This window comes from Trichechus manatus, unplaced genomic scaffold, assembly GCF_000243295.1.
Source record: "Trichechus manatus latirostris isolate Lorelei unplaced genomic scaffold, TriManLat1.0 scaffold00185, whole genome shotgun sequence".
In the NCBI taxonomy this organism is placed as follows: domain Eukaryota; kingdom Metazoa; phylum Chordata; class Mammalia; order Sirenia; family Trichechidae; genus Trichechus; species Trichechus manatus.
The window spans coordinates 4803615-4829328 of record NW_004444121.1 but is presented as its reverse complement, the minus strand read 5'-3'; the positions used below and the strand labels follow the sequence as shown (position 1 = coordinate 4829328).

At 65.1% G+C, this 25714-nt stretch overlaps 4 protein-coding genes across 4 annotated transcripts in view; 1 reads left to right on the top strand and 3 right to left on the bottom strand.

The window, feature by feature from the left end:
* Positions 1–1035: 1035 nt before the first annotated feature.
* RECQL4 (RecQ like helicase 4) lies at positions 1036–7254 on the top strand. Its single transcript, XM_023741639.1, has 21 exons — positions 1036–1119; positions 1186–1219; positions 1291–1391; positions 1773–1910; positions 2154–2749; positions 2833–2932; positions 3002–3350; positions 3448–3558; positions 3643–3735; positions 3813–3949; positions 4156–4239; positions 4323–4511; positions 4585–4767; positions 4842–4977; positions 5054–5316; positions 5393–5669; positions 5741–5870; positions 5952–6302; positions 6408–6570; positions 6821–6929; positions 7026–7254. The coding sequence occupies exons 1-21, from the start codon at positions 1036–1038 to the stop codon at positions 7148–7150; spliced, it is 3753 nt and encodes a 1250-aa protein (XP_023597407.1). The 3' UTR covers positions 7151–7254.
* Positions 7255–7312: 58 nt separating this feature from the next.
* Positions 7313–9723, bottom strand: MFSD3 (major facilitator superfamily domain containing 3). The gene is made up of 5 exons (XM_004387448.2): positions 8551–9723; positions 8012–8159; positions 7794–7918; positions 7609–7718; positions 7313–7535 (listed from the first exon to the last, which is right to left on the bottom strand). The coding sequence occupies exons 1-5, from the start codon at positions 9230–9232 to the stop codon at positions 7359–7361; spliced, it is 1242 nt and encodes a 413-aa protein (XP_004387505.1). The 5' UTR covers positions 9233–9723; the 3' UTR covers positions 7313–7358.
* A 2243-nt stretch (positions 9724–11966) lies between these two features.
* Positions 11967–14931, bottom strand: GPT (glutamic--pyruvic transaminase). The gene is made up of 11 exons (XM_004387404.3): positions 14778–14931; positions 14561–14650; positions 14381–14489; positions 14073–14206; positions 13695–13938; positions 13493–13572; positions 13257–13393; positions 12973–13147; positions 12486–12641; positions 12277–12389; positions 11967–12207 (listed from the first exon to the last, which is right to left on the bottom strand). The coding sequence occupies exons 1-11, from the start codon at positions 14901–14903 to the stop codon at positions 12117–12119; spliced, it is 1455 nt and encodes a 484-aa protein (XP_004387461.1). The 5' UTR covers positions 14904–14931; the 3' UTR covers positions 11967–12116.
* A 1944-nt stretch (positions 14932–16875) lies between these two features.
* Positions 16876–25714, bottom strand: part of PPP1R16A (protein phosphatase 1 regulatory subunit 16A) — a 28481-nt gene continuing 19642 nt past the window's right edge. The window contains exons 3-12 of the mRNA XM_004387403.2: positions 21531–22537; positions 20431–20501; positions 20199–20344; positions 19214–19317; positions 19023–19147; positions 18776–18901; positions 18618–18693; positions 18399–18528; positions 18052–18217; positions 16876–17701 (exon numbers count right to left, since the gene is read on the bottom strand). Of these exons, the coding sequence (XP_004387460.1) occupies positions 17327–17701; positions 18052–18217; positions 18399–18528; positions 18618–18693; positions 18776–18901; positions 19023–19147; positions 19214–19317; positions 20199–20344; positions 20431–20501; positions 21531–21789 (1578 nt within the window). The 5' untranslated portion in view covers positions 21790–22537 and the 3' untranslated portion in view covers positions 16876–17326. The remainder of the gene's footprint in view (positions 17702–18051; positions 18218–18398; positions 18529–18617; positions 18694–18775; positions 18902–19022; positions 19148–19213; positions 19318–20198; positions 20345–20430; positions 20502–21530; positions 22538–25714) is intronic.

The following is a 25714-nucleotide window of genomic DNA, read 5'->3' as shown; positions in this document are numbered from 1 at the left end:
TAGGACAGAGGCAACTACAGACTTGGCAGCCGATGGGAGGAGATGCACAACAGTTAGCGGATTTACGGTGCGTCAGGCATCTCGTGCTCAAAACTGCAAAAAAGCGAGGGTCATCACAGTCGTCCAAAAGATGAGAAAGCTAAAACCTAGCCCTTGCCCGAGGGGGGCCGTCCGGCACCAGGGCCCCTGCTCTTACTGTTTTCTCCCACACAAGTTAGTACTTAAACCGCTGGTTGCCGAGAAACCTCAGACACCAACCTGTAAACAAATCTCGTGAGAACGATTCATACCCCACTCCAACAAGACAGACCGAACGAACATCTGTCACGGGAGGCAACAAAAGCAGCGAGGCCGGCCACTGTGGGAGGAGCCTCCTGCGCAACCGTCCCGCTCCCTCCCGCCGATCGGCAGGAGAACACCTCGCTCCGTGATTCCTGCGTTTCCTGAAGACGCCCCCGCCGGCTCCTCCCGGCCTCGAGCCTCGGGGGGTGGTGCATCGACGCCCCTCTGCTGTACTCGCTGCGCCCGCCCGAGTGGGGCCTGCTCCGTGGACCAGGCTGCGTTGCCCTGCAAAGACCCGAGGCCGCCTGACCCCGCGCGGGTCGCCCCGGGTCCACCCCTACCCCGCGGGGCCCTGCCTGGCTCCCACCCCCGGCCCCGAGCACCCAGTGCACGCCCCCGCCTCTCCTGGTGGGGGCAGGCCCGAGCTCCCGCCCCCCGCTCGCGCACCAGGCAAGGCTGGTGGTCGCGGGCCGCCCAGTTCCCTCCCCCGCGACCACCCAGTCCCCTAGCCTGTCGGCCCTCCTCTTACCGGCCCCTCAGCAGCCGCCACCGCCGCGGTCCCCGCCAAGCTTTCCGCGCGCCCCACCCAGCTCCGCGGCGCGCCGCGGCGCGCCGCGATGACGTTTACGCCTCCCATTGGCAGCCCTGCTAGGGCCCGCGGATTGGCTGAGGCCCCCTCCCCGCCCACGCCCAGCGCCCCCACTGGCTGGCCGGCCCGACGCGGGCGGCGGGAGGTTCGGCCGCGGAAGAGCAATGGAGCGGCTGCGGGACCTGCGGGCTCGGCTGCAGGCGTGGGAGTGCGCGTTTCGGCGACAGCGCGGGCGAAGACCGGGCCAAGTGCGGGCTGCCCTGGGTGGGGGCGGGCGGAGGGCGCTGGCTGGCACTGATGCCCTCCCTCCACAGGCAGACGTGGCCGCGGCGTCCGAGGAGACCCAGGGTGAGCGCGGGTCCGGGCCGGGGCGGCGGGGCCTGTGGGCCGGTCCGACCCTGACCACTCTGCCCCCCCAGCGCTCTACCGCGAGTACCGAGCGCTGAAGCAGGTCTTGGGCCAGGCAGGCGGCGACCGGTACCGCAGCCCTGAGCAATCTGCTCTCGCGGCGAACCAGGAGGTACCCGTTCTCCAATCATCCTCCCAGGTGGGGATGGGGAGGAGGGCTGGGCGGGTTCCTGGGGGCGCTGAGAAGTGGGTAGGAGCCCTGGTGGCTCAGTGGTTAAAGTACTCGGCTGCTAGCCGAAAGGTCAACGGTTGGAACCCACCAGCCGCTCCTCGGGAAAATGTGACAGACTGCTTTCGTAAAAACTTACAGCCTTCGAAATTACATGGGGGCAATTCTACTCTCTCGTAGAGTCGCTCGTTGTGAGTCAGAGACGACTCGATGGTAGGGGGTTCGGGCGGGTTGAGGAGGGGGTGGGGACACTTCAGTCCTCTGTCGCCGGCGCTTCCCAGCCTCTTCCTGTTCCGGGCCCCTCACCATCTACTCCTGTAGGAGCCAGAGCCCAGCTGCTGGGGGCCTCACCTGAATCGGGCTGCTACGCAGACTCCACACCCTACCCCAGAGCCCAGACCCCGGGGTTCCATGCAGGACTACGGGAAGAGGCTTAAGGCCAATCTAAAGAACACCCTGCAGGTGAGGGGTGCGCATGGTTTGCACTCACGCGCGCACACATACACACACACTTAAGGTCAATCTAAAGGGCACCCTGCAGGTGAGGGGCGCGCGTGCCTTGCCCACACACACTCGGACCCTGCCCTCAGCTTCCTTTCTGTCCCAGCCTCCCTATGCCCAATCACTGAAGGTGGGGTCCCTGGGGCAACCTTCAAAATCTGCTAGCCAGGACCTAAGCTGTCTGCTGGTGTACCCTCTTCCCAGGCTGAGCCAGCCCTGGGCCGCGTACCTCGGGCTCCACGAAGACCCTTGTCTGAGACACCTGCCCTGGGGCCACCAGACACAGGGGCCGCTCCCTCCTCTCCAGGACTCTGCCAGGCACCCACCCAGCGCACTGGGCCCCAGCCGAGGCCAGGCCGGCTCAAGCATCTGCAGTCATCCCTGAGCCTGCGGCTGGGCTCCCTGGACCCTGGCTGGCTGCAGCGATGTCATGATGGGGTCCCAGATTTGCTGGGGGTTCCCGAGGCCTGCAGGCCTGGCCTGGGGGCAGAGGAGCTGTGCGGCCCTGGAGGAGGGTCACAGCCCCTGACCTCAGGTATGCTGGCTGCCCCTGGCACCTGCTGTGGTTCTGAAGCTCCAGTGCTGCAGGGAGCAAGTGATACTGAAGGGAGCCTCCAGCCCAGCAAGAAGCAGAGACGGAGTGGGGACACCGAGGGGGCCCCTTCACAGGCCCAGTGGGACGGCAGCCACGTGGGACCCCGGCCTAAGGATGTTGGGGCCACAGAGCCTGAGAAAGACCTGCTGGGGGAGCCTGTGCAGGAGCAGTCACCTCGGCCCCACAGTGGCCCCACCGCACCCAGGTACCCGGCTTTGGCCACCAGGTGGGTCATCTCTGAGTTGAGCCAGGTGGGGAGGGCACAGCCCACCCTGACATCTCTCCTAGGCCCATCATCCCAGAAGGGGGCAATTACGTAAGGCTCAACCTGAAGAAGAAACGCTACGTGCGGGGCCCAGCCCTGCGGGGCACTCGACTCCGCAAGCAGGTGAGTTGGGTAGGGGAGCCCCTCACCCCTCCCATCTGTGCCTTTGTGACCTGTCCCTGTGCCCCCCAGGTGTGGAGGCAGAAGTGGCAGAAGAAAGGGGAGTGTTTTGGGGGTGGTCGGCCCAAAGCCACATTCAAGAATTCCTGTTTCCGCTGTGGGCAGCTTGGCCATTGGGCCTCCCAGTGCCCCCAACCAGGTGGGTTCCACCCGGAGGACAGGTCAGGCTTGGAGGGGCACCGTGTTCTTTATGAGGGGAGAGACTTTTGGTCTAAGCAGCAAGCCCTACCTGCCTCCCACCCTGGCCCAGAGCCTGCCCCAGCACAGGAGGAGTACGCCCGAGACGAGGAGGGCACACGGCCCCTGCCCACACTGGAGGGAGTGGCCCAGAAGACAGGTGGTGCCCACTGCAAACTCCCTGGTGAGTGGAGGGCGCAGCAGAGAGGCAGCGACTGTCTTGCTAGGATGATCCTTACCTAGTCAGAGTCATACACCATCTCCTCTGTTATCTGCCCCAGCACATGAGGACGCTGGACCTGCCAGGCCCAGGCTGCTGGGGACCTCAGAGTCCCACCCACCCAACGTGGTGTCCCCGCTCTACCCACCAGGACCTTCGGGTCAAGTGGCAGGTGAGTGGATGCTGCAGCCCAGAGCCTTCAAGGGGAAAGGGGGACGATCTGTATACCACACTGACCCAATGCCTATGTGCCCAGAAACCCCGCCTGAGGTGTTCCAGGCTCTGGGGCAGCTGGGGCACCGAGCCTTCCGCCCTGGGCAGGAGCAGGCTGTTATGCGGATCTTGTCAGGTGAGCCCGGGGCAGGGCCGGGCGGGCCACAGGGGGCTGTGTGGGCAGAGGCTCCTGCTGACACCTCTTCCCCCCAGGCATCTCCACGCTGTTGGTGCTGCCCACGGGCGCCGGCAAGTCCTTGTGTTACCAGCTCCCGGCGCTGCTCTACGCCCAGCACAGCCCCTGCTTCACGATAGTCATCTCCCCGCTCCTGGCACTCATGGACGACCAGGTGTGCGGGGGCTGCTGCTTCCTACCCACCCCAGTCTGTGAGGAGCCTGGCTGCCCTCGCCCCCCCAGCTCTGTGGCCTGTGAGCAGATAGGGTGGGCCAAATCCTGCCCACACAGTCCTGGTCCAAGTCTTCTGTCCCCAGAAAAGGCATCTGAGGAAGGATCTGAGTGGCAGATGGGCCATGACGGGTGGGCTCCTGCCTGCAGGTATCAGGCCTCCCTCCAGGTCTGAAGGTCACCTGTCTCCACTCGGGCATGAACAGGAAGCAGCGGGAGGGCGTCCTACGGAAGGTGAGGGGCCTGGTCTCAGGGGAGGTGGGTGGTGGGGACACCTGGGCTCTGCCTCCATCCTGTCTCTGGTTCCGCCTCTCCAGGTTCGGGCAGCCCAGGTCCATGTGCTGATGCTGTCACCTGAGGCGCTGGTGGGGGCTGGAGCGGGGGGCTCTGCCCGCCTGCCCCCAGCCTCTCAGCTGCCGCCAGTGGCCTTCGCCTGCATCGACGAGGTGCACTGCCTCTCGCAGTGGTCTCACAACTTCCGGCCCTGCTACCTGCGCGTGTGCAAAGTGAGGCTGCCTGCCAGGGAAGGGGGACGAGGGAGGGCTGGATGGGCAGCACCCTCATCCCTCTGCTCCGCAGGTGCTACGGGAACACCTGGGTGTGCGCTGCTTCCTGGGCCTTACAGCCACCGCCCCACGCAGCACCGCCCTCGACGTGGCCCGGCATCTGGGTGTGGCCGAAGGGCCAGGCCCCGGCAGGCTCCCGGCCACCATCCCCGCCAACCTGCACCTCTCTGTATCCATGGACAGAGACCCTGAGAAGGTAGAGCTGTGCGGGCCCGGGGTGCCCCCCTCCCCAGCCCCTGCCCGCCTCCCACGCTGACTACCCTCCCCCAGGCCCTGGTCACACTGTTGCAAGGGGAACGGTTCTGCGGCCTGGACTCCATCATCATCTACTGCAACCGGAGGGAGGACACGGAACGCGTCGCCGCCCTCCTCCGCACCTGCCTGCGCGAGACCCCAGGCCCCGGAGGTGAGCCTCAGGTGCACGCCGACCCACTCGCGGCCCCCAACGCCAGCCCCGCCCCACCATCTGTCTGTGTCCCCAGGTGGCGCCCTCCAGGCTCTGGCCGAAGCGTATCACGCTGGCTTGTGCGGCCGGGAGCGGCAACGGGTGCAGCGGGCCTTCATGTGCGGCCGGCTGCGCGTGGTGGTGGCCACGGTGGCCTTCGGTATGGGGCTGGACCGGCCGGACGTGCGGGCCGTGCTGCACCTGGGGCTGCCCCCAAGCTTCGAGAGCTACGTGCAGGCCGTGGGCCGGGCGGGGCGCGACGGGCGGCCTGCCCACTGCCACCTCTTCCTGCGGCCCCAGGTAGGTGCCACTGCCGCTGCACCCTCCCCCGCACGGCACGCCTCTCGTGCTGTCCCCCTGACGACGCTCTACGCAGGGTGAGGACCTGCAGGAACTGCGCAGACACGTGCACGCCAACGCCGTGGACTTCCTTGCCGTGAAGAAGCTGGTGCAGAGCGTGTTCCTCCCCTGCTCCTGTGCCTGCCCGTCCCTGGAGGGCGGTGGGAGTGGAGAGCGGCAGGCTGGGATCCCACAAGAGACTGGGCGGCACAGCAGCCAGGACACAGCCCCTGCGCCAGGGAGAGCCTGCCTGGGCCACACAAGGGCCCTCCTTGTGCAGCCGACAGAGCAGGCCCTGGACATGCCCCAGGAGGGTGAGGACCTGGGCTGGGGGGGTAGGGCTGTCCCCACACCCCTGCGTCCCCTGACCCCGCTCTGCCACCAGCCATCGAGACCCTGCTGTGCTACCTGGAGCTGCATCCACAGCGCTGGCTGGAGCTGCTGGTGCCCACCTACGCCCGCTGCCACCTACACTGCCCCGGGGGCACTGCTCAGCTCGGCGCCCTGGCCCTCGGGTGAGCATATGCCCGCGCCTAAGGGTGGGGACAAGAGGGTGGGGGCTGGTGATCACGTGTCCCTCCCCACCCTGGGCACAGGTGTCCCCCTCTGGCAGCATGCCTGGCCCGGCAGCCACCCGAAGACACAGGTGACGGCAGCAGCTCCGTGGAGTTCGATGTGGTCCAGCTGGCCGACTCCATGGGCTGGGAGCTGGCCCCCGTGCGGCGGGCCCTGCGCCAACTGAAGTGGGACCAAAGTCCCGGGGCAGGGGCGCCGCAGGGCACGGGGGTGCTCGTGGAGTTCAGGGAGCTGGCCTTCCAGCTGCGCTGCCCCAGGGACCCGACCGCCGAGGAGAAGGACCAGCTCTGCGAGTTCCTGCACAGCCGCGTGCAGGCACGAGAGCGGGAGGCCCTGGCCCACCTGCGCCGCACCTTCCGGGCCTTCCACAGGTGTTGGGGGGCAGGGCCCGGGCTGCCCGTCCTTGTACTTGGTCCTTGCCCCCAGCCTGTCCCCACCCCCAGGCTGGGCAGCACTGACAGGCTCCTTCCCCCCAGCGTGGCCTTCCTCAGCTGCGGGCCCTGCCTGGATCAGCCCGACGAGGAGCGCAGCACCCGGCTCAAGGCCCTGCTCAGGGGCTACTTTGAGGGAGAAGAGGAGGAGACACTGAGGCCAGAGAACATGGACGACAAAGAGAGCCCAGAGCCCGGGCAGGCCAGAGTGAGTGCCAGCGCCCCCAGCGCAGAATGGGGTTACTGAGGGGATCTGGCTTAGCAGAGGTGAGGACAAAGACATGCACACACGTGTACAGCAGCCTCTGCCTGATACCGTGGCAGGCCCCCCGCAACCTCCCCAGCAAGTGGAATCTGAGGTGACTGCAGTCAGCAGTGAGGCCCCCAGGTGCTCCCAGCACGTGGGCGCACGGTGCTGTAGGATTTCAGGGATGGCTTCTCACCCACTCCCACCCCAGCTCCAGGACTGGGAGGACCAGATCCGCCGAGACATCCGCCAGCTCCTGGCCCTGCGGCCAGAGGAGAAGTTCTCAGGCAGGGCTGTGGCCCGCATCTTTCACGGCATTGGTGAGGGGCTGGGGGCCTGGCCCTGGCATGGCAGGGGCTGAGGGCCACAACTGGCTGAGACCCCTCACAGCCCCTCTGCCCTCCTGTTGGCTGCAGGAAGCCCCTGCTATCCAGCCCAGGTGTACGGGCGGGACAGGCGCTTCTGGAGGAGGTACCTACACGTGAGCTTCCATGCCCTGATGCGCCTGGCCACAGAGGAGCTGCTGCTGCGGGGCCGCTGACCGCCTGCTGCACTCAGGCACCCATGGGGGTAGTGGCGGCCGGGGCGGCGACTGACCACCCTGGGCAAAGCCCACCAGCAGAGGTGTGGGGGCAGGGGCCCTGAACGCAGAATAAAAGAAACTTGACTATTTTCAGAACCCTCCTTTCCAGCAGCAGCTTTGCATGTCATCCACACAGCCAAGCCCCCGCACACTTGTTTTTTATTGGCTATCGGGCCAAGGAGCTGGGCGCCAGGCCCAGGTAGAGGGTGGGCACAGCCGACAGAGCCAGGAAGAGGGAGAAGCAGGGCCGCAGCCCCAGGCTGTCAGCCAGCACGCCAGCCAGCGTGCCCAGCAGCAGCTTCCCCAGCAGCTCCAGGGTAGCCAGGAGGCTATAGTGCGTGGCCTGTGGGAAAGGGGATCAGAGCTTGGGGTCATCCAGCCTGCAGCCCCCACCCCAGCCCCACCACGCCCCTCACCTGCAAAGCACTATGTGCGAGCTGGCTACAGCGCATCATCACAGTGAACGTGACAGTGGTGACCAGGCCCCCCAGGAAGTGCTGCAAACACAGGCTCAACAAAGACACCCCTGTGAGGGATGGCAGAGATCAGCGGGGCCCAGGGCTCCGGGTGTTCCCCGCCCCCCCCCCCAGTTGGCCCTCACCTTTCAGGACTGTGCCAAGACCCACACCCGTCCCCAGGGCGTCCAGGCGGAAGAGCAGGGCAGTTTGGCAGGCAAGGCCCACCAGGCGGAGCTGCAACACTGGCCTCAGGAGGGGAAGTGGCTGCCTGGAAGTGGGGTGGGGGATTTGACAGGTCAGAGGATGCCGGGAATGGTGAGGGTTGGCAGGTCGGAGGTGCAGGGAGTTGCGGGGGGCTTACCGGTGCCTGGCCAGCAGGGCCCCGCCCAGTGAGGAGCCAGCGATGGAACAGGCCACTGCACCCATGCCATTCCACAGCCCCAGCTCCGGGGCAGAGGCGCCACGGTCCAGCAGGAGGAGTGGGAATAGGCTGCCAGCGCCTTGCTCACCTGAGGGGTAGAGGGTGATGGAGTACCCCCAAGCCTGCCCCCACCCCCACTCCCCGCCAGGGGCTCCATTCTTGTTCTGCCTAGCCAGGTCCCTGCCCTGCCTCTCTCTCTCTCTCTCCTGGGTTCAGGCACCGGCCGCAGCAGGCAGATACCATGGAAGAAAACGGGGCTTCGTGCTCAGGGTTGGCACAAAGCAGCCCCGGCGAGACCTGGGGCTGAGGAACGGAGGAGGGATGAGGCTCAGCTGCAGAGTCCTGGGCTTGGCCCACGGGTTGCACCCCAAGAGCTGGGGGGAGGGCAGCCCCACAGGTGGGTGCCAGGGATCCTGGGGACCCACCTTAGCTGCCCCCAGGTCCCAACCCTGTGTCACCTTGCTCGAGGCCTCACTCACCCAGCTTGTAGGTAAGCACGAAGCCGGCTGTCCACAGGGTCCCAGGCACAGCCAACAGGGCCTGCAGGTGGTGCCCAGGACGTGGAGCTGCCTCTGAGGGCTGCGGCTGTGGCAGCAGCTCCAGGGCTGGTGAGGCCCAGGCCAGTGCAGCAGCTAGCAAATAGGTGACAGCCATAAGCAGGAAGAGCAGGGGCCAGGAGAGAGTGGGCACTAGGGCCAGCAGCCCACCCCCCGCCAGTGCCGCTCCCAGCTTGTAGGCAACCACCTGCACTGTGTTGCCAGGGCCCAGCTCGGCTGGCTCCAGGAGCTGCACAGCCAGCGTGTCCAGGGCCACATCCTGCACGGCTGCTCCCAGGTTTAGCAGCAGGAGCAACACAGCCGTGATGGTGGGCAGCCCGACCTGGCCTTCCTCAGCTGGAGGCAGTGAGGCCAGCAACCCACACACCACACCCAGTGCAGCCGTACTGAGCGCCAACCAGACCCGTGGGGAGCCTCTTGTGTCCACTAGTGGGGCCCACACCAGCTTGAACAGCCACGGCGCATACAGCCCCTTGGCCAGACCCACGCGCGTCAATGAGAGGCCACGGGCCCGCAGCAGCACGGGCAGCAGGCCGGACTGCAGCCCGTAGGGCAGGCCCTGCACCAGGTAGAGACCGGCCATCAACAACAGCTTTCCGCGCATGGCTGGCACCAGCAGAGGATCCAAGGCAGCGGCAAGGTGGGGTGTGAGTCCATGGCGGTCCGGCTGGGTCCAAGGCGCCGTCTGAGTGGGGCCAGAGATCACAGTCGGGGTGAGGGCAAATCAGGTTCCATGTGGGGCCTAACAAAGTATGTTCCGGTCAGGATAGGGTCAGAGGTCACACTTAGGCTTAGACTTTGGGAGGGGGTCAGCGTTGGACAGATGGGGTCAGGACGCGCGCCCTCCGGTCCTGGGGGTGTCAATGCCCCAGAAGAACAGAAGCTGGGTCCAAATTGTGGCGAGAGAGATCCCTCCAACCAGGGATGGGTACTCCCGACACGAGAGGGGCTTCCGGTAAGAAAGCAGGCCTCAGGCTCCAGGCATGCTTCGCGTGGCTGCAAGTAAAGCGCCCAGGAAGGGGACGCCTGCTTCCCCTTCACCCCGCGTCCCGCACCGCCCGCTCTGCCGCGGCCCGTCCTCTAGCACCCTCCTAGTTCTGCAGAACACGGACCAGAACGCGGGACCAACAGTCCAAGCGATTCCGGCGCCGGAAGCCCGCCCGGAAGCGTCGGGAAATTGCGCCGTGGTAATAGACAACTGGAGCGCAGCTAGAGCGTCGGCTCGCCCGCTCTCTGGCGCCTCTGGTGGTAAACCTGGGTAAGGGCTCCAGGCTGAGCTCCCGGGACCTCTGTCTCACACACGCAGATACACTGAAATCGTCCGAAAATGCGAGAGGCTCAGAGGGAAACTTCAGAGGAACCGAACGTAGGAATCAGCCTGTACCCGCGGCCCCATCCTCTCCTCACAGTGGTCACCAGCCCTAGTCCCTAGCCAGGGTTATCAGACTGGGTCCCCCAGGCTCCCTGTGAGCTGGAGGGACCCTAACTCTCCAGTGGTACTTCTTGGTGTCAGTCTGATCTGGGGCTTGGTTGCTGCAGGCCCTGGCACCGGTCCCTGCAGGAACCCCCATGGAGGCGGAGGTGAGCCTCTTCACTGCCACTGTCTAGTTCTGGATACTTCCACCACTGGATTCCCCCACCACAACCACCTTGCTTGTGGCTGCAGAGGACCTTGGAAGGCAGGGGCTTTGTATGAAAGGTCTGGGCCCAGGGTTCAGCCAGGACACAGATGCTGCCCTCAATGCCCTCCAGTGTCCAGGTGGCATGCCTAGGTGCCTCGGCAGGTCCTGTCTCCAAGTCTTCGGGCCCCTGAAGCTGGCCCAACCCCTGGGCCAACTTGAGGCTAACAAGTGAGTCAATGCATGCCCTCTGCTGCTGAAGCCATTGTGAGCTGGTTTCCAGTTACTGGCAACATACTCTTAGAGCTTAAATTTCCTCATCTATGAAATTACCAGCCCAACCTCAGAGAACTGTTTCTGTAGATGAAGCAAGTGACCCCCAGCAGTGTTGTCTTCAAACCTTCCCTCTGCATTCCCCTTCCAGAGCTCACTCAAGCTTTGGACCTCTGCCCTCTCTCCCTGACCCCCAGTCCCTCCCCACCAAAGGACTGTATTTATACTTGTATGTCATACAAACACACATCATACACTTCAAACCCAACACTCCATTCACTCCCTCCCTTCTGCTCCCCCAGTGGCCCCTAGTAGGGGTGTCATGGATTGAACTGTGTCCCCAAAACACATCTGTCAACTTGTCTAGGTCATGAATCCCAGTATTGCATGATTGTGTACCATTCTGTAATCTGATGTGATTTCCCTACATGTTGTATATTCTGTCTCTACGATGTAATAAGATGGATTGGCGGCGGTTACATTGATGAGATATACGAGATTAGATAGTGTCTTAAGCCAATCTCTTTTGAGATATAAAAGAAAGAAGCAAGCAGAGAGACATGGGGGACCTCATACCACCAACAAAGCAGTGCCGAGAGCAGACTGTGCCCTTTGGGCCTGAGGTTCCTGCACTGAGATGCTCCCAGATCAAGGGAAGATTGATGCATCACAAGGACCTTCCTCCAGAGCCGACAGAGAGAGAAAGCCTTCCTCTGGAGCTGATGCCCTGAATTTGGACTTGGAGCCTACTAGACTGTGAGGGACTAAATTTCTTTGTTAAAGCCATCCACTTGTGGTATTTCTGTTAGAGCAGCACTAGATGGCCAAGACAAGGGGCACCACGCCCGACTGCCGGCCAAGAGGAAAACCAAGACTTCACCTTTGAGCCCTCACTGTCACTCTGTGCCCTGAGGGTCACTGTTCAGCCAGCTTCTTATGGCTTAACATGTCCCCTGTGCTGCTAGGGAAGAGGCAGACAGTCCGGGAGTGGGGGCCAGGACGGGGGACCCCCCTTTCTGTGTCTTCTTCAGAAAAGGCTACTTTTTCTGACGTGGCTACCCTGGGCCCCCTGCTCCTGCGATTCTTTGACGAGCCATACCCCCTCACCTAACAGCTCTGGAGTCTCCCCCCGAGGTGCCTGCCTTCATGTCTTCATTCTTATTAGAATTTGTGTCTGTCTCTACCACATGAAGATCCCACCCAGGAGGCACTGGCCTTGGCAGGAGGAACAGACCCAAGGAGGTCGCCTCCTCTGGGAGCCCGTCTGGATCCTGGATCCTCCTCCCACCAGAATCTGCTGCCCCCCAAAGGCACCAAGACTGTCCACTCAGGGCTGGGTCCCCAGGCCTGCACAGAATTGGCATGGAAAGGCGGTTAGGAGTTGAGAAGGCCAGGGTCGCAAGCAGAGCCTCCAGGAAGCCCCAGGGAGTCAGGCTGTCTCCCAGCTTTATTAGGAGCCTGCAGACAGGCAGGGGCGCAGCCCCCAGGCAACAAGAGCAAGTCCAGAGGGCCCCAAAGACCCCCAGGGTCCTGGGCACGGTGACTCCCAAGGTGGCCCTGCTGGCCCAGCCTGGCCTGCGCGGCCCCCGGACGGCCTCAGGAGTACTCGAGGGTGAACTTGGCGTGGAACTGGCTCAGCTTCTCCAGCAGGGGCCGCAGCTTCTCCATGGGGGGCAGAATGGTCATCCTAAAAAACGGGGGATGGTAAGCGGAAGGGGCTGGCTGCGGGCAGGGTGCTGTGCAAGCTAGGCCTCACCGGAAGTGGTAGGTGCCTTCCCGCTGCCCGAAGCCGCTCCCGGGCACCACGCAGATGCCGGTCTCCTCCAGCAGGCGCATGCAGAAGAACATATCCGGGGCCAGGCCCAGCTCCTGGGGACCGGGCCAGTCAGGGCAGGCGGGCGGGCAGGGACTTGTCCACTACCCCGCCCCATCGGGCCCCGCCCCCAAACCCGGGACCCGCCTGACCTGCGCGCGCTGCACGGCGCGCGGGGGCAGGTGCATGCGGGGGAAGGAGTACATGGCGCCCTGCACCGGGTTACAGCGGATGCCGGGAGTCTTGCTGAAGATTTGCTCTGTGAGCTTGGCCTTGGCCGCCAGTTCGGCCAGCACCGCCTGCTTCTCCTGAGGTCACCGCAAGAGGGAAGAACGGTGAGAACCGCCGGAGGGCGCGGACACTGTCTGTTCCCGCCCCCATTCCCGCCCAGTTCCCACCCCGCGTAGGCCTTCTCCGCCTGCACTGCCCACTGGCCCCGCTCTCTTCTCGCCCCTCCCATATCCAGGTCTCCAGGCCCCGCCCCCTCTCACCCTTGGCCCGGCCGTCAGGCCACGCCCTATACCTCTCGCCCCAGGCCACGCTTTCTCCTGTCCTCGTCCCACCTCACCCCGTCCTCTCCCCGCCCCCTCCACAGTTCCCACCTCCCTTACCCGCCCCCTTTACCCCCCGCCAGCTCACCGCCTGGAACTGAGCAAAGGAGGGATCGGAGGGCCCGGGCGGGCTGACCACCGCGTGGAGCAGGGCTTGGCCAGGCACAGGCGGGCACAGCCGCACGCTCATCAGCTTCAGCATCTGCTGCTGCACCGCAGCATCCATGTTCACTACCTCCACGTAGCCGCCGCGAAACCCACACCTGCCAGGGCGAGGTGGCCGTCGAGGGCGGGCCGGGGAAAAGGGGCTGGCTCGGCAGGACAGGTGGGTCCGGCCACGCCGGGGTCCGCGAGCCCCCGTCCCACACGTACTCGCCCATGTAGCCCTTGGAAGCGGAGTGGAAGGAGGCGAGCTCCTGCTGAGCAGCGTACGGCGGCCCCATCTCCGTAAGCACCTTCTTGAACGAGTGGAACTGCGAGCCCTCGGCGTACACGTTGTCCTGGTACACCTGGGGAGGCGGGCGGCCGGATTGTCAAGGCGCTGCTGCGCGCTCCTCCCCTCCCCTCACCCCGCGCGCTCCCAGGCTACCGCGCGCCCTGGCCGGTACCTCGTCAGCCAGCAGGAATAGGCGCTCCTCAAAGGCGAGGCGGATCACGGCTTCGATGCACTCGCGGGTCTGCACCTGCCCTGGGGGCGCGGGGGGGCGCAGCACGACCAGGTCAGCCGAAGGCGCGCACTGCTCCTGAAGGGAATGGGGGCGGGGTGGGGCCGCGCCAGGGGAGGCAGCGTCGCGGGGCGGGGCGGCGCACCTGTGGGGTTACCGGGGTTGATGACGCAGAGCGCGCGCGGGCGACATCGGTCGCGCGCCTGGTGAAGCGCTCGCCTCAGCTCGCCCACGTCTAGCGCCCAGGCGTGTTCCTCGTCCAAGTAGTAGTTGACTTGCACGGCGTTGAGCTCGGCCAGCGTGGCCGAGTAGAGCGGGTACTGTGGGATGGGGATGAGCACGCCCGTGCGCGCGCGGCCCTCGCCAGCCACCAGCAACTTCAGCACCGTCTGCGGCGGGACGGGGACGGCGGGGTTTGCGGGGGCGGGGGCCCAGGCTGCCCCAGGGACTGCTGGTCTCTCTGCCCAGCCACCCGGCCGCAAGCAAAAGGTCACTGTGCCCTACTGCCCTGATCCCGGCCTACCACGATGGCGTCGCTGGCCCCTGTAGACAGGAAGATGTTGTTGGGGTTCGAGGGGATGCCTCCGTCGCGCCGCTCGATGTACCGCGCCACGTCCTCGCGGATCAGCTGGATGCCCGAGCTGACGCTGTAGGCCCCTAGGCTCCGGGAGGGCAGGACAAGAAAGGGAGCGTGAGGAGGACAGGTCCCCCACAGTCCTCTCGAAGGGTCCGCCCCCTCCAATGGGCAGGTCCACCCCTCCCCTGAGACCGCCTCTCTCCAGTTCCTGCCCTCCCTGGGGCTTGGGCCGCGTCTGAGCACCGGGAACTGACCCAGGCTGTGGCCCCCGCAGGCTTGCAAAATGCGCTCTGCCCTTCTCTTGGCATCCTCGGGGAAGTGGGAGCTGCTCAGAAGCTCAGGGTCGACACAGAGGGCCAGGACCTGGGAGGACCAAGTGTGAGGTGGGGGCGGGAGGGCTGAGCCGGAGGAGCTCTGGGACCTTGGAGCCTCACCTGGCGCATGAAGGTGATGGGCTTCTGCCCCATGGCCTGCGCGTCCCCGATGTTGGCACGGATGACCTCGGTGAAGGGTTTCTTTACGCCCTGGGTGGAAAGAGGGCAGTGAAACTCCTTGGCCTTACCCTCCTCTGGTCCCACCTGCCGTAGAGCTGGGGGCAGACCCAGCTGCCCAGGTGTAGACTGAAGAGCAGCAGTGGGCCCAGGGCCATACCTGGCGCAGCTCCTGCTCCAGCTCCAGGGCACGAAGCATGATGGGGCCACGCACCGCATACTCCACCCTGCGCACGCACTGGTTCATGGTGTCCAGCGTCAGCACCTTCTCCTTCAGCCCGTTCATTGCAGCCTGGCCCTGGTCACCTGTCTTCAGGCCAGGCAGGAGAGAGGCTCAGGAGGCAGCCTCGAGATCCACCAGTGGGGGTGGGGGCTGGGCTGGGAAGGGGAGCCTGGCTAGAGAAGCCGGAGTAGGAGCGTGCCCTTTTTTGCTGCAGCTTGCTAACCCACTGAGAGAGAGAGAAAGCGCTGAGGAGGAAGCTGGGCCGGCCTGGCCCCGCCCTACCCGCCTGGGCACAGTTCTGCTCCAGGGAGCCAGAGGGAGTGGGTGAGGATGCAGGCGGGGCTTGGGTCGAGGCCGGGTGCCCGCCCAGTGTCCCCATGGCAGGGAAGCAGGAGACCCACAGTGGGGGGTTGGGACAGACAGATGATCAGGGATGGTACCGTTTGGGAAAATCTGAGAAGCTGAGTGCCTGGGAAGATGGAGGTCGCCTGGGCCCAGGGAGGCCTGAGGGGCTGGCAGAGCTGGGCAGGGGTGAACGGGGAAGAGATAGCGTGGGGACAGGGTGCACTGCTGTGGTGAGAAGGGAACCTAGGGCTCCTAGGTTCCCCGGAAATTTACCCCAGCAGCGATCGGCCGAGCCTAGCCCTCTTGGGCCCCCCATCTATGCTTGGGCTAGCAGACCTGTCTCCTAGGTAACTGAGCCAGGCCTCAGGAATCATGGGGGGCATTGAGGGAGTGAGGTATTCAGACACTGGGTTCCATCCACCCCTCCCGGCCTTGTGGCTGCAGCCTGAACACTACAAAGGCCCTGTGGTTGGACCTGGGTCCCTGGATCAGAGGCTTCAAGGCTCCATTGTAGTGCTGGCGAGGAGGCTGGGGACGGGGAAGGGCAGCCCTGGGTCCTCCTGATGCCTCAGCTGCGCAGAAGGTTGTCCTGCCCTTTCACCATGCACCAGACCTGGGACTGCCCTTGAGGCCACACCCTGGGGCCTGGGTTGAGGGGGGTGACCTGAGCTTCCAGTCCCAATTGCCCCTGATTGGTGGGTAGAGTGGGAAGCGAGCCGAGCCGGGATAGGCCCTCAGGGCCCCACCTCCGCAGGCCTGCCAGATGCTGATAGACCATGCCCAGGGGTGGCCTCCCTGGTGGCTGCCTGCTGGCTTCTGAGTCTGGGCTGAGGGTCAGGGAGCTGGCCCTCTGAGCTGGGTTGTGGGTGGCTGGTTGGGCTGGAGGGGGAGCCTCGGCTCCCTCTGGTCCTGCTGGTCCCCTGCTGGCTGGGAGGGAAGCCCGGGGCAGCTGTCCCTGCCCGCAGTCTCTCACCTCAAATTTCTCAGCTCCACTGCCACTGTGGCCTCTTAGCATGCAGGCCTCTCCTCTGCCTCCAGTCGGAGCACAGGTTAATAGGGGCCGAGCCCCAGGCAGGGCCAGCCCCTCCTGCCCCTGGCAGCGGGCCCCAAGCGGCAGCAGGTGGGCCTGTGGCAGCTGCACTGCCCCACACTAAATTTAACACCCCATGCCTGCCCCCGTCCCTCCCCCAGCCCTGGGAGGACACCCCTCTGACCACACATGCCTTGAGAGTGGCTGGCTCCAGGGATACAGGGCTGTCCTGATGAGCCCCAGGCACAGAGACAAGGAGGGGAGGCCCAAGCCCACCCCACCTAGCGCTGGTGGCTGATGGGCAGATGGGCAGGCAGTGCCCTCCGCCAACCCACTCAAGGCCCCTAAGGGCCCCCTCGCCCTGACACTGTGCCTGGCCAGTTTAGAGCTGGAGTGGCCAACTGCTTGTCCCTTGTGCCAGCCCAGGCGGAAGCTGGCAGCAGGCCCCTGGTCAGGGCTGCATGCCAGGGACCAGGGACGCCTCCCCCCAGGGAGGTTTCTGCCGCCAGCTTTATACCCACCTCACCCCTCTGGCTCTGGCTCAGCAGTCCCAAAGAAAACAGTCCCCTCCCTTTACAGGCCAGAGTCCCTGGGCCTCCAGCACAGACACATCCAGCCTGGCCCCTGAGGAGTCTCCCTCCGCAGCACGCTGCTCCCCTTGAGGAAGCAAAGAGCTAAGAGGTTTCCAGAGAGTGTGGTAAGTACCAGGCTTCTTGATTCTGGCTGTGGCCTCTTCCACACAGAGGCTGGGGCTGCCACAGCAGGCCTCAGCGTGCACCTACAGGACCCGGAAGAATGCTTGCAGGGGTGGTGTGGGGCAGAGTGGGAAGGTGTGCAGGGCCTAGTGCATAACCTGCTCCCAGAGTGGGGACCGTGGCCAGGCGGAGACACAACACAGCACAGTGGCAGGCGGACCTTTTTATCAACAGTAACAGATAGAAGCAGAGTCTCTGCAGCCCAGCCCCACCCAGATACAGCTTCCGCCCCACAGGGTCCATCCCTCAGAAGAGGTGCAGGCCCATGCTCGCCGCCTGCCCACAGCACCAGGGCACAGTCTGGGTGGGCATCCAGGGTAGGGCCTGCAGCAGGACCATCGGGTGCCGCCCACCCCTCACATGAGCCGGCAGCACGGCCTCTTCTCCCCAGAGGCCTCCTCCGAGGGGGCTGTCAGCTTGAGCAGGGGCGGGTCCCCGCTGGCCCCAGATCCACACTCAGACTGGGGGGTCCCAGTGTCAGCAGGTAGGCCAGAACTGGGGGCCTCAGGCCCCTCGGCTAGGGGTCGATGCAGCTTGGCAGCGGCTCGCTGGCGCTTGAGCTCCGCCAAGGTGTGGTGGGCCCTGTCCCGCCCAAGGGCTTCCGCCGTGGAGCTGTCCAGAGGGCTCAGCTGGTAGGAGACGCTGCGATCCAACCGCTTGGAGTACAGGTGCCGCCCCAGGGGGCTTCCCACACGGCCATTGTGTGGGTGGGCAGCCTCAGGGTCAGCCTCCTGTGGATGGAGCCAGACCAGCAGCCGTCAGAGGGTGCCCCTTCCTCTCCCCAGCCTTGGGCTCAATGCCCTGGCACTCCGCTAGCAGAGTGCTAACGGAGAGACAGACGACAGACGCCAGGAGGGCAGCAAGCCCCAGAGGGCGGGGGTGGGGGCGGCTAGCCTACACTAGGGGCACAGGTCACTGGGCCCTGCAGCGCCACCCTGACGGTGGTGCTGGTGCACGGGAAAAACCAAAGTACAGGACTCAGGGCACACAACCATGGTGGGAGGGACTCAGGTCCAGCCAGGTCCACCTTTTGGCTGGCGCTTTGTCCTCGGGGCAGGGCAGCCCAGGGGACGGCGCTCACCTCAGGGGGCGGTAGCTGGAGCTCAGCATTGGTCTGGCGGTCCTCATCCTCCTCAGGAGGCTCAGGGCTGGTGGGTGGAGGCTGCTGCCACACTATGGCCTCCTGGGCGTGTTCCTTGCGGTACAGGCTGGAGCGCTGGGTCAGGCTGGCCCGCCTCACCACCTTCCTGGGGGAGGGGGAGGTGAGGGAGTGGGGAGGCCGCCCCGCCTAGCTGGCCCTGCCCTGGGAACTCTGCCCCAAGCTCCACCTGGCACGTCTGCTCAGGGCAAAGCCCAAGGGGGAGGGCCAGCATGGGGAGGGTGCCAGCTGGCAGGGTGCTGGGAGGGCGTGTCTGTGTCGGTGCTCACCCCCGGCTACCAGCACTGGAAGTGCGGCAGCGCAGCAGGGACCGCTGGCGGCCCTGGGCCCGCAGGAGGGCGTCACGCTTGTGCTTCAGCTCCAGCAGCTTGGCCCGCACCTCCTCATCTCCGCAAACGTCTGGGGGAGAAGTGAGCACAGGCGTCAGCTGGCGGCCCTCCCGTCCTCCCTGTGGGCTGGTCTGGAGGCGAGAACCCTACGAGGCTCACCGAGGGGTGTCTCCTCCATCAGGGACTTCCCATTCAAGTCCGCCCCGTGCGCCACGAGCAGCTCCACCAGGTGCACCTGCAGGCCAGCAGGCGGCGTGCATGCTGAGGCTGCCCGGCCTGCTGCATGCCCCCGCCCACGCCCCTGTCCGCGCGCCCACCTGGCCCCAGTAGGCTGCCGCGTGCAGCGGCTCCCAGCCGTCACAGTCCTTGGCGCTCAGGCTGGCCCTGTGCTCCAGAAGCAGCGCGGCCGCCTCCCCAAACCCGTTGGCCGAAGCGATGTGTAGCTGCAGGTGAAGCGCCAGCCCTGAGTGTCGGGGAGGGCGGAGGGGGAGTCCCTCCAGTACTCTCCAAACCCCACGGCGTCCCTGGCTGGCGCCGGTGCCGCCCCCGAGGCCCCGCCCTCACCAGCGTGGCCCCGTGGTCCCGGGGGACGTCGAGGTCAGCCTCCGCGTGCAGCAAGCTCCGGATGTCCTCCAGCATCCGCAGCTCCGGCACAGCGCGCGCGTCCTCGATGCTCTCCTGGGTGATGCCTGCGGGGCGGCAGGCTCAGAGCCTTGTCTGCGGGGCCCCACCCCGCACGCAACTCTCTCACTCACCGCGGTCGGCCATGGCCGTCTCGAGGCAGTCCAGCGTCTGCTCGTCTTCACACAGGTCATAGGGCATATTCCCGTCGGTGTTGACCGCCAGGAGGTCGGCACCGCTGCGGAGAGAGCGCGGCTTGGGACAGGCTCCAGCCTGCGCCCAGCCCTACGGACGGCTGGAGGTGTGCTCCCGCGGGGCCCTCCCAGATGCACGAGCTCCTCACCCCTGGCGCCCCCTCCTCTCAGCGTTCTGCCTCTGCCCAGGACTGCCCGGTTCTGTGCAGAGGAGACCCCCAGACGGTGGAGGAGCACAGGAAGGCCCACCTGGGGGGTGCAGGACCCTGGGGGCCCAGGGAACAGAGGGCAGCAAGGGGGAGCAGACCCATTTAGGTTCGGAGACCCCGCAAAGTGAAAGGAGCGCTGCCCAGGATAAAGGGGAACCCAGAACAGCAGCTGGGGGCCAGGCTTCGGTCTGCGGCTCTCGGAGCTTCTGCATGGGCGGCCCCTCCTACTCCACAACGCCTGGCCTGTGTGTGAAAGGGACCGACACTTCCCCTCCCCATGGCTCCCAGGATGGCTTGAGTGAGCACAGGGTTCGGGGGCCATGGCGAGAGGGGTCCCCTGCCCTCTGGAGCCTGCTCTCCCTGAGCCCAGGTCTGCTCCACCCTCTTCCTTGCTAAAGGCCCCACCTGTGCCCCAGGCCCCACCTCCCAGGTCCCAACCAGCCTCTCCACTCTCTCTCCTTCCTTTCCAAGTCTATTCTCATCACTTCGACCAAAATTTCCTGGGCCTCTTTCTGTGCAGACCCCGGGAAGGCCAGAGTGCCTGCGGACCTGCCCAGGCCTCACCCCGCCCCCCAAGCCAGGATGCAGGCATGGTCGGCACAAGGGAAGGTGGGGACACGAGAGGCCAAGGGCTGGGCTGTTTTTTGAAGGAGGTGACACCCCCTCCCTGCAGCAGATGCCCTGGTCCCCAGGCTACACCTGCTCCTGGGCCCTACCGGGCAATGAGCAGCTCCACCAGATGCAGGTGGCCACAGGTGGCTGCAGCGTGCAGGGGCGTCCAGAACTCGCTGTCGCAGGCATTGACGTTGGCTCCGGCCTCCAGGAGCTGCCACACCATCTCCCGGAAGTCATCAATGCAGCACTGCGAGCCACAAGGGCCTGAGTGTCTGCACATCCTGGCCCCACCCCCACGCCCTCGGACCCCCAGCCCCTGCAGTGCACGCTGACCTGGTGCAGCGCCGTCAGCCCATCCTCATTGGCCAGGTCGGGGCTGACCCCACTCTCAAGGAGCTGACGGACTGCAAGCAGGAGGGAGACTGTGGTTAAGTCTGGTCCCCACTGCTGCAGCCTCGAACCCACCCAGGACCCGGTGCTCCAGGCCACCTGGGCCCACTGTACTTGGGGTCCCTGTGGTATAGACGGTGGTACAGACAGTAAAGGGACCGCAGGGCCCAGGGCGAGGGCTCAGAGACCAGGAGCCCGGGCATCCTGTCTGCCCCAGCCATGCTCAGATGCATGCCTTGAGCTGTACCACCAGGGGAGGGAGCATGTGGGGCAGGCCTGCCGGGAGGGAAGGCTAGAGGGACGTGTGGGACCTGTGGGGGACAGCCCAGGTGGGGGTGCCAGCGGCCCTCTCCAGCAGAATCGTCTGGAGCCCAGCGGGGCTACGTTCACAGAGGAAGACCTGGGGGCCGTTGTGGGGTCTGACCTGGACTATCCCTCCCCTTCTCTCTGTCCCTGTCGCAGAGCCCTAAGACCAGCCCAGAAGAGGACAGGGACTCCCAGAGACTGGGGCCAGCCTCCCTGCCCACGAAGCCCTTGCAGCCTCAGTGAAGGCAGGTGGCCTTACCCCGGTGTTGGGCCTGGAGTGCGAGGGCTAGAGGCAGCTGCCCATGCTGAGCATCCTCTCTCAGGGGCCATGGCAACATCTGACCCTTCAGAGCCTGCCAGCCCACTGCGCAGTTCCCACCTGATGGCCAGCCCCTGGCTGCCCCATTAGGAGGTTCAAGTGGGGAGGAAGAAAAGGAAGGATGGGCAGAGCCGGGGCACCGAGGGGGGCAGGGCAGAAAGGGGGGCTCGGGGCTCTGGGAACAGCCCCCAGCTCCACAGCCCCAGCCTGCCCTGCTCCGTCCAAGGTTGCTCTCTAGCACAGCCGACATGGTGGCTTGCCTGGTGGGACACCCAAGGCCGCTACAGCTGAGGAGGCCAGAGCCCAGCACAGGAGGGTAAGGGGCCAAAGAAAGGCCTGCCTGTGCGTGGGCACTCATGGAGGGGTGCTGCCTGGGGCCCTGCAAGGGGCCGCCAGCCGGCTCTCCGCATGCACGTACCTTCCTCCAGGTCGTTGCGGGCAGCAGCCTCCAGAAGGACGACACCAGGAGGGAAGAGGACCTGCTTCTCCGGCCGGCCACAGTCTGTGCCCCGCCGCGGCCGCTCCCCGGGGCCCTTTCTGCCCTGTGCTTCCTTCTCGGCCTGGGCCCATAGCCGCACTTGCTGGGCACGCCGCTTCTGGGCGTGCTTCAGCCGCTCCTGGGCACTCATCCGGCCCACCATGGGCATCTCTGCCAGCAGCTCCAGATGCTCGGCCATGGCAGGGGCTGTGGCCAGTGCAGCTGCTCAAGGGGCCCACAGGGGGGCACGGACGCCGGGCCTGTGGGGCGGCTGGCTGCACTAGCACCCTCAGGGGGCATCCCCTCCCCACGGCACGGGCCCTCCGCCTCTGGCAAGGCCAGGTTGGGAGGCCCTGTAGGTCACCAGGCCCAGGCTGACCTGGGGGCACAGCTCCAGCAAGGGGGCAGCTGGGAGGGCACTGCAGCCCACTTACCAGGCCACCCGGCACCTGGGCAGCTTGGCCGAGCTGGGCCTCGCCTCCCTCTCGGGGTCAGGGTGTGCAGCCTGTGGGAAGCAGCTGCAGGAACCGGCCGGCCTCGGTCCAGGGTCTGAAGCTAATTACCCAGATAACAGAGTTGCAGCTTCCTGGCACCTCGCCAAGGGGGAAGGACACACGGGCCAATCGGCAGGAGCCACCTGTGACCCCTGAGTCCTGGAAGCTCCTCTGCCCACCTTTGAGGCCTCAGGACCCTGGGTGGGGCCTGGGAGCAACCATGGCCTGGCCTCTCCCTTCCCCCACAGTCAGTGTATGGCCCAGGCTGCTGTCGGGGCACTAGGGCCTGTGGGCTGGACCTCTCGGCGAGTGCTCACAGTCCTGGGCCCCCGGCACGTGGGGGGCTGCTGGGGTGAGGCTGTCGAGGTGGCCAGGGCCCCAAGGGCAGGCAGGCCGGCCAGTCTGCTGAGTCTCCTTCTCTTGCAGCACGAACAGAGGAGCTGGAGCGCCGGCCTGAGAAGGAAGAACATCAGAGCGCACTGGCACCTGGCAGAGTGGCCTCTGGGAACCCAGGCCCCTCCCCTGGGCCTGGGCAAGGTCTCTGGGGACTGACCAGTGTGGGGCCCACCCTCTGCCCATGGACAGCACTGCACAGTGCAAAGCTGCAAGCATAGGGCAGCAGTGGGCTGGTGCCCCAAGGGTCCATGGGCCCAGCCTGCTTATCATCCCCCTAGGGCACTGAGGACCAGGGAGGGGCAGGCCAGCACCTACGGATCCATAGTCCCAGGATCTGGGAGGCTCCTAGGCTGCTCTCGGATCACCATCCTGGGCACGGTCCCCCTGGGATGCTTTCCCAAGAAAGGCCACCTTACCAGGTGCCAGAATCCTGCCCAGACCCCTCTAGAGACAGCTTCCCGACCCCCAGGAGGGCCAAAGGGCCATGTCCGGCAGCACCTTGCCTGCTTCCCAATCCACACAAATGGCGATGCTGGCCCACACGGAGCCTGCAGAGCCCTAATCCCTGTATGAGCTCCTTTCCCCTGCAGGCCACCCACAGCACACTGGGACCTGCCTAGTCTGCCACACCCAGTGTGGGACCTCAGAGAAGCTACCTCCCACTGCCCACTCTGCAGTCCCAGGCCATGAAGGGGACCCTGCAGAGCACCCCAGGCTGCTCATGTCTGCAGAGAGTGGAAGGTCCCCACGGGCCAGGCCCCCAGCAGAATGGCCCTCATGGGGCTTCAGGGCTCAGCTTCACTTCTCAAAGACTGTACCAACATCAGCACCGACTCCTTATTCAGCTTAAAAGATTTTTAAAAAATCACCGACTACCCATCCTTTCATAAAATAAAGGATATTCTGAGGGCCCTTCTCCAAAACAAAACACGACCCGAGAACAGAAGCCAGTTCTTGGAGTTGAATAAACGCCATTTTGATCTGGGACACCCTGCCCACCCCCCCCTGTGCTGCAATGGACAGCAAGCACCCCATCGGGTCCCTGCAGCACGGAGGGGGCATGCTCTGCCCTCCCTACCACATGGCCCTCACGCCTACAGGCCAGCGTTCCAGAGCCGCACCCAGCCCCTCTGAGGGCCCCTCAGTGGATGCTCCTTGCCAAAAGCTCCTGAGGGAGGTCTCAGGGTGACCTTGGGCAGGTAACTTCCCTGCTCCAGGGCCCAGCTTCCTCCTCTAAGGGAAAAACAATTAACCAAGGTGACCCAAAAACCAGGCATCCATGCTGCAATGGTGTGCCCAACCTGATAGTCCTCGAGGGGATGTCACAGTGCCCACCTCCCCCAGGCTGAGTCCTGAATTGTGTGAGTCACTGCCCCCCCGACTATGCCTGCCCAGTCCCCTTACTCAGAAGCCACCTCAGAGGGGACAGGCCAGCCAAAGGCCAGTGGTGGGCCTAGGGGTTTCTGAGAGGAAAGGCTGCTTCCTTCCTACCTGAGTCTTGGCTGCCCTGCAGCTGAGCACCACCCACCTGGCCACCTCCTCCCAGCCGCCCGGTGGTGCAGGAACAGCCCACCAGAGCTTGCAGGACTGGCCCTTCTGCCAGCCACCAACTGGCCACCACACACACACCCAGGCCAAGAGCAGGGCAGCTCACGCCCATCCACAAATCCTGCCCCAAGCCTCCCTGGAATGTCAGAGATAATCTGGTCACTTTATCCCAAGACTGCAGAACAGTGTGTGCCCCGGGGTGGGAGGGCCCCCCCTTTCTCTCCCCCTCAGCCAGCACCTCTGGGCCCCAGGCACCAGCCTCGTGTGGGGGGCCCTCATCCAGACCCCAGCCCAGTTCTTGGCAGTGCCGGCCAGGACAACTCCACATGGGCCAGGATGTCAGGTCCCCCTCACCTTGTCTCCACCACCATAGCCCTCCTTAGGTAAATCTCTGTCGTCCCCACTCCACGTGGGGAAATTGAGGCCAGGTCTAGACCCAGCACTCCCCTGTCAATCACTCTACCACATGCCTCTCGCAGTCCTGGTGAGAGTTCAAGGAGGAGGCACAGCCAGAGCAGAGCTGGCACCTACAAGGACGAGAGACCCAGGACATAAGCCCTGGTGCGGGCAGGTGGAGGTCAGTCTGGGCCTGGTGACCTCCAGGGCCTCCGGACCCAACCTTGCCAGAGCCAGAGAGCCCGTGCTGTGCCGTGGGGAGGGGACTGGATGCAGGCAGGTGGAAGCCAGGTCTGTTCTGGGAGAGGGAGTGGGAGGGGAGGGGAAGCAGGGAGCAGGGGAGAAGGGAAATGGGAGGAAGAAAAGAAAGGAGGAGATGTGGACGGGGGCGGGGGGTGAGGGGGAGGAAGGGGGGCCTACAGGGTGGAAGGGGCATGAGCTGCAGGCCCAAGGGAACCGTGGGCGGACACTGAAAGCAAACCACGCAGAGGTGAAAGCCGCGCAGAGGTGAAGGCACGCTGTCAGTGCGGCCGTGGAGGCGCAGGCCTTTGAAAGACAGGAGAGCAGCAGGTACTAAACCGCCAGCACAGGCGTCTTGGCCCAAGGCAGGTCCCAGCCCAGCAGGACCAACACTATTCCGGAAATGGGCAGGGAAGTCCTGACCCATCCACAGGACACTCTCCTCACACGTGGTGCCAATGTGTGCCGGGTGCTGCTGCGTGTGTGCAAAGAAGACACCCACACACTCATACATACGTGCAGCTGCTGTGTCTGCACTGAGTATCTCAGCGAAGATACCCCTGGCCCCACTGACCACTGCGCCTCTGGACAGAGGGGTGGGAGCCTGGTGCAGACAAGCCTTCCTGTCCACCTCTCTGCCCGTGGCAGTTGAGCGAAACAGTATTTAAGTTGAAGGGAGAGAAAGGGGTAAACCTTGGCTCTGGCCCCTGGAAAAGTCGCTGCGGATCCCGCAGAGATCAGCCTCCGTGGAGGCGGGCCGACGCTTCCCAAGCTGAAAGCTGGGGAGAGCCCCTGCAGGCCCCACTCTTGCGGGTCGGAGCACAAATCAGTGTACTCTTTGGAAGGTAATCTGACAGTGCATATCCAAACTCAGCCTGCCCTGCTGTAAGTCTCATGCTCACACTAGCATGTCCGGTTAGAGGTACCAGAACTTAGCCTGAAGAGGTGCAAAAAAAAGAACCCTCCCTCTCGCCCCGCCGCTATGTATCTGGCCCCGCCCCTAACTCCACCCCACCCCTCTCGCGGGCTCCGCCCCCTACATCTGGCCCC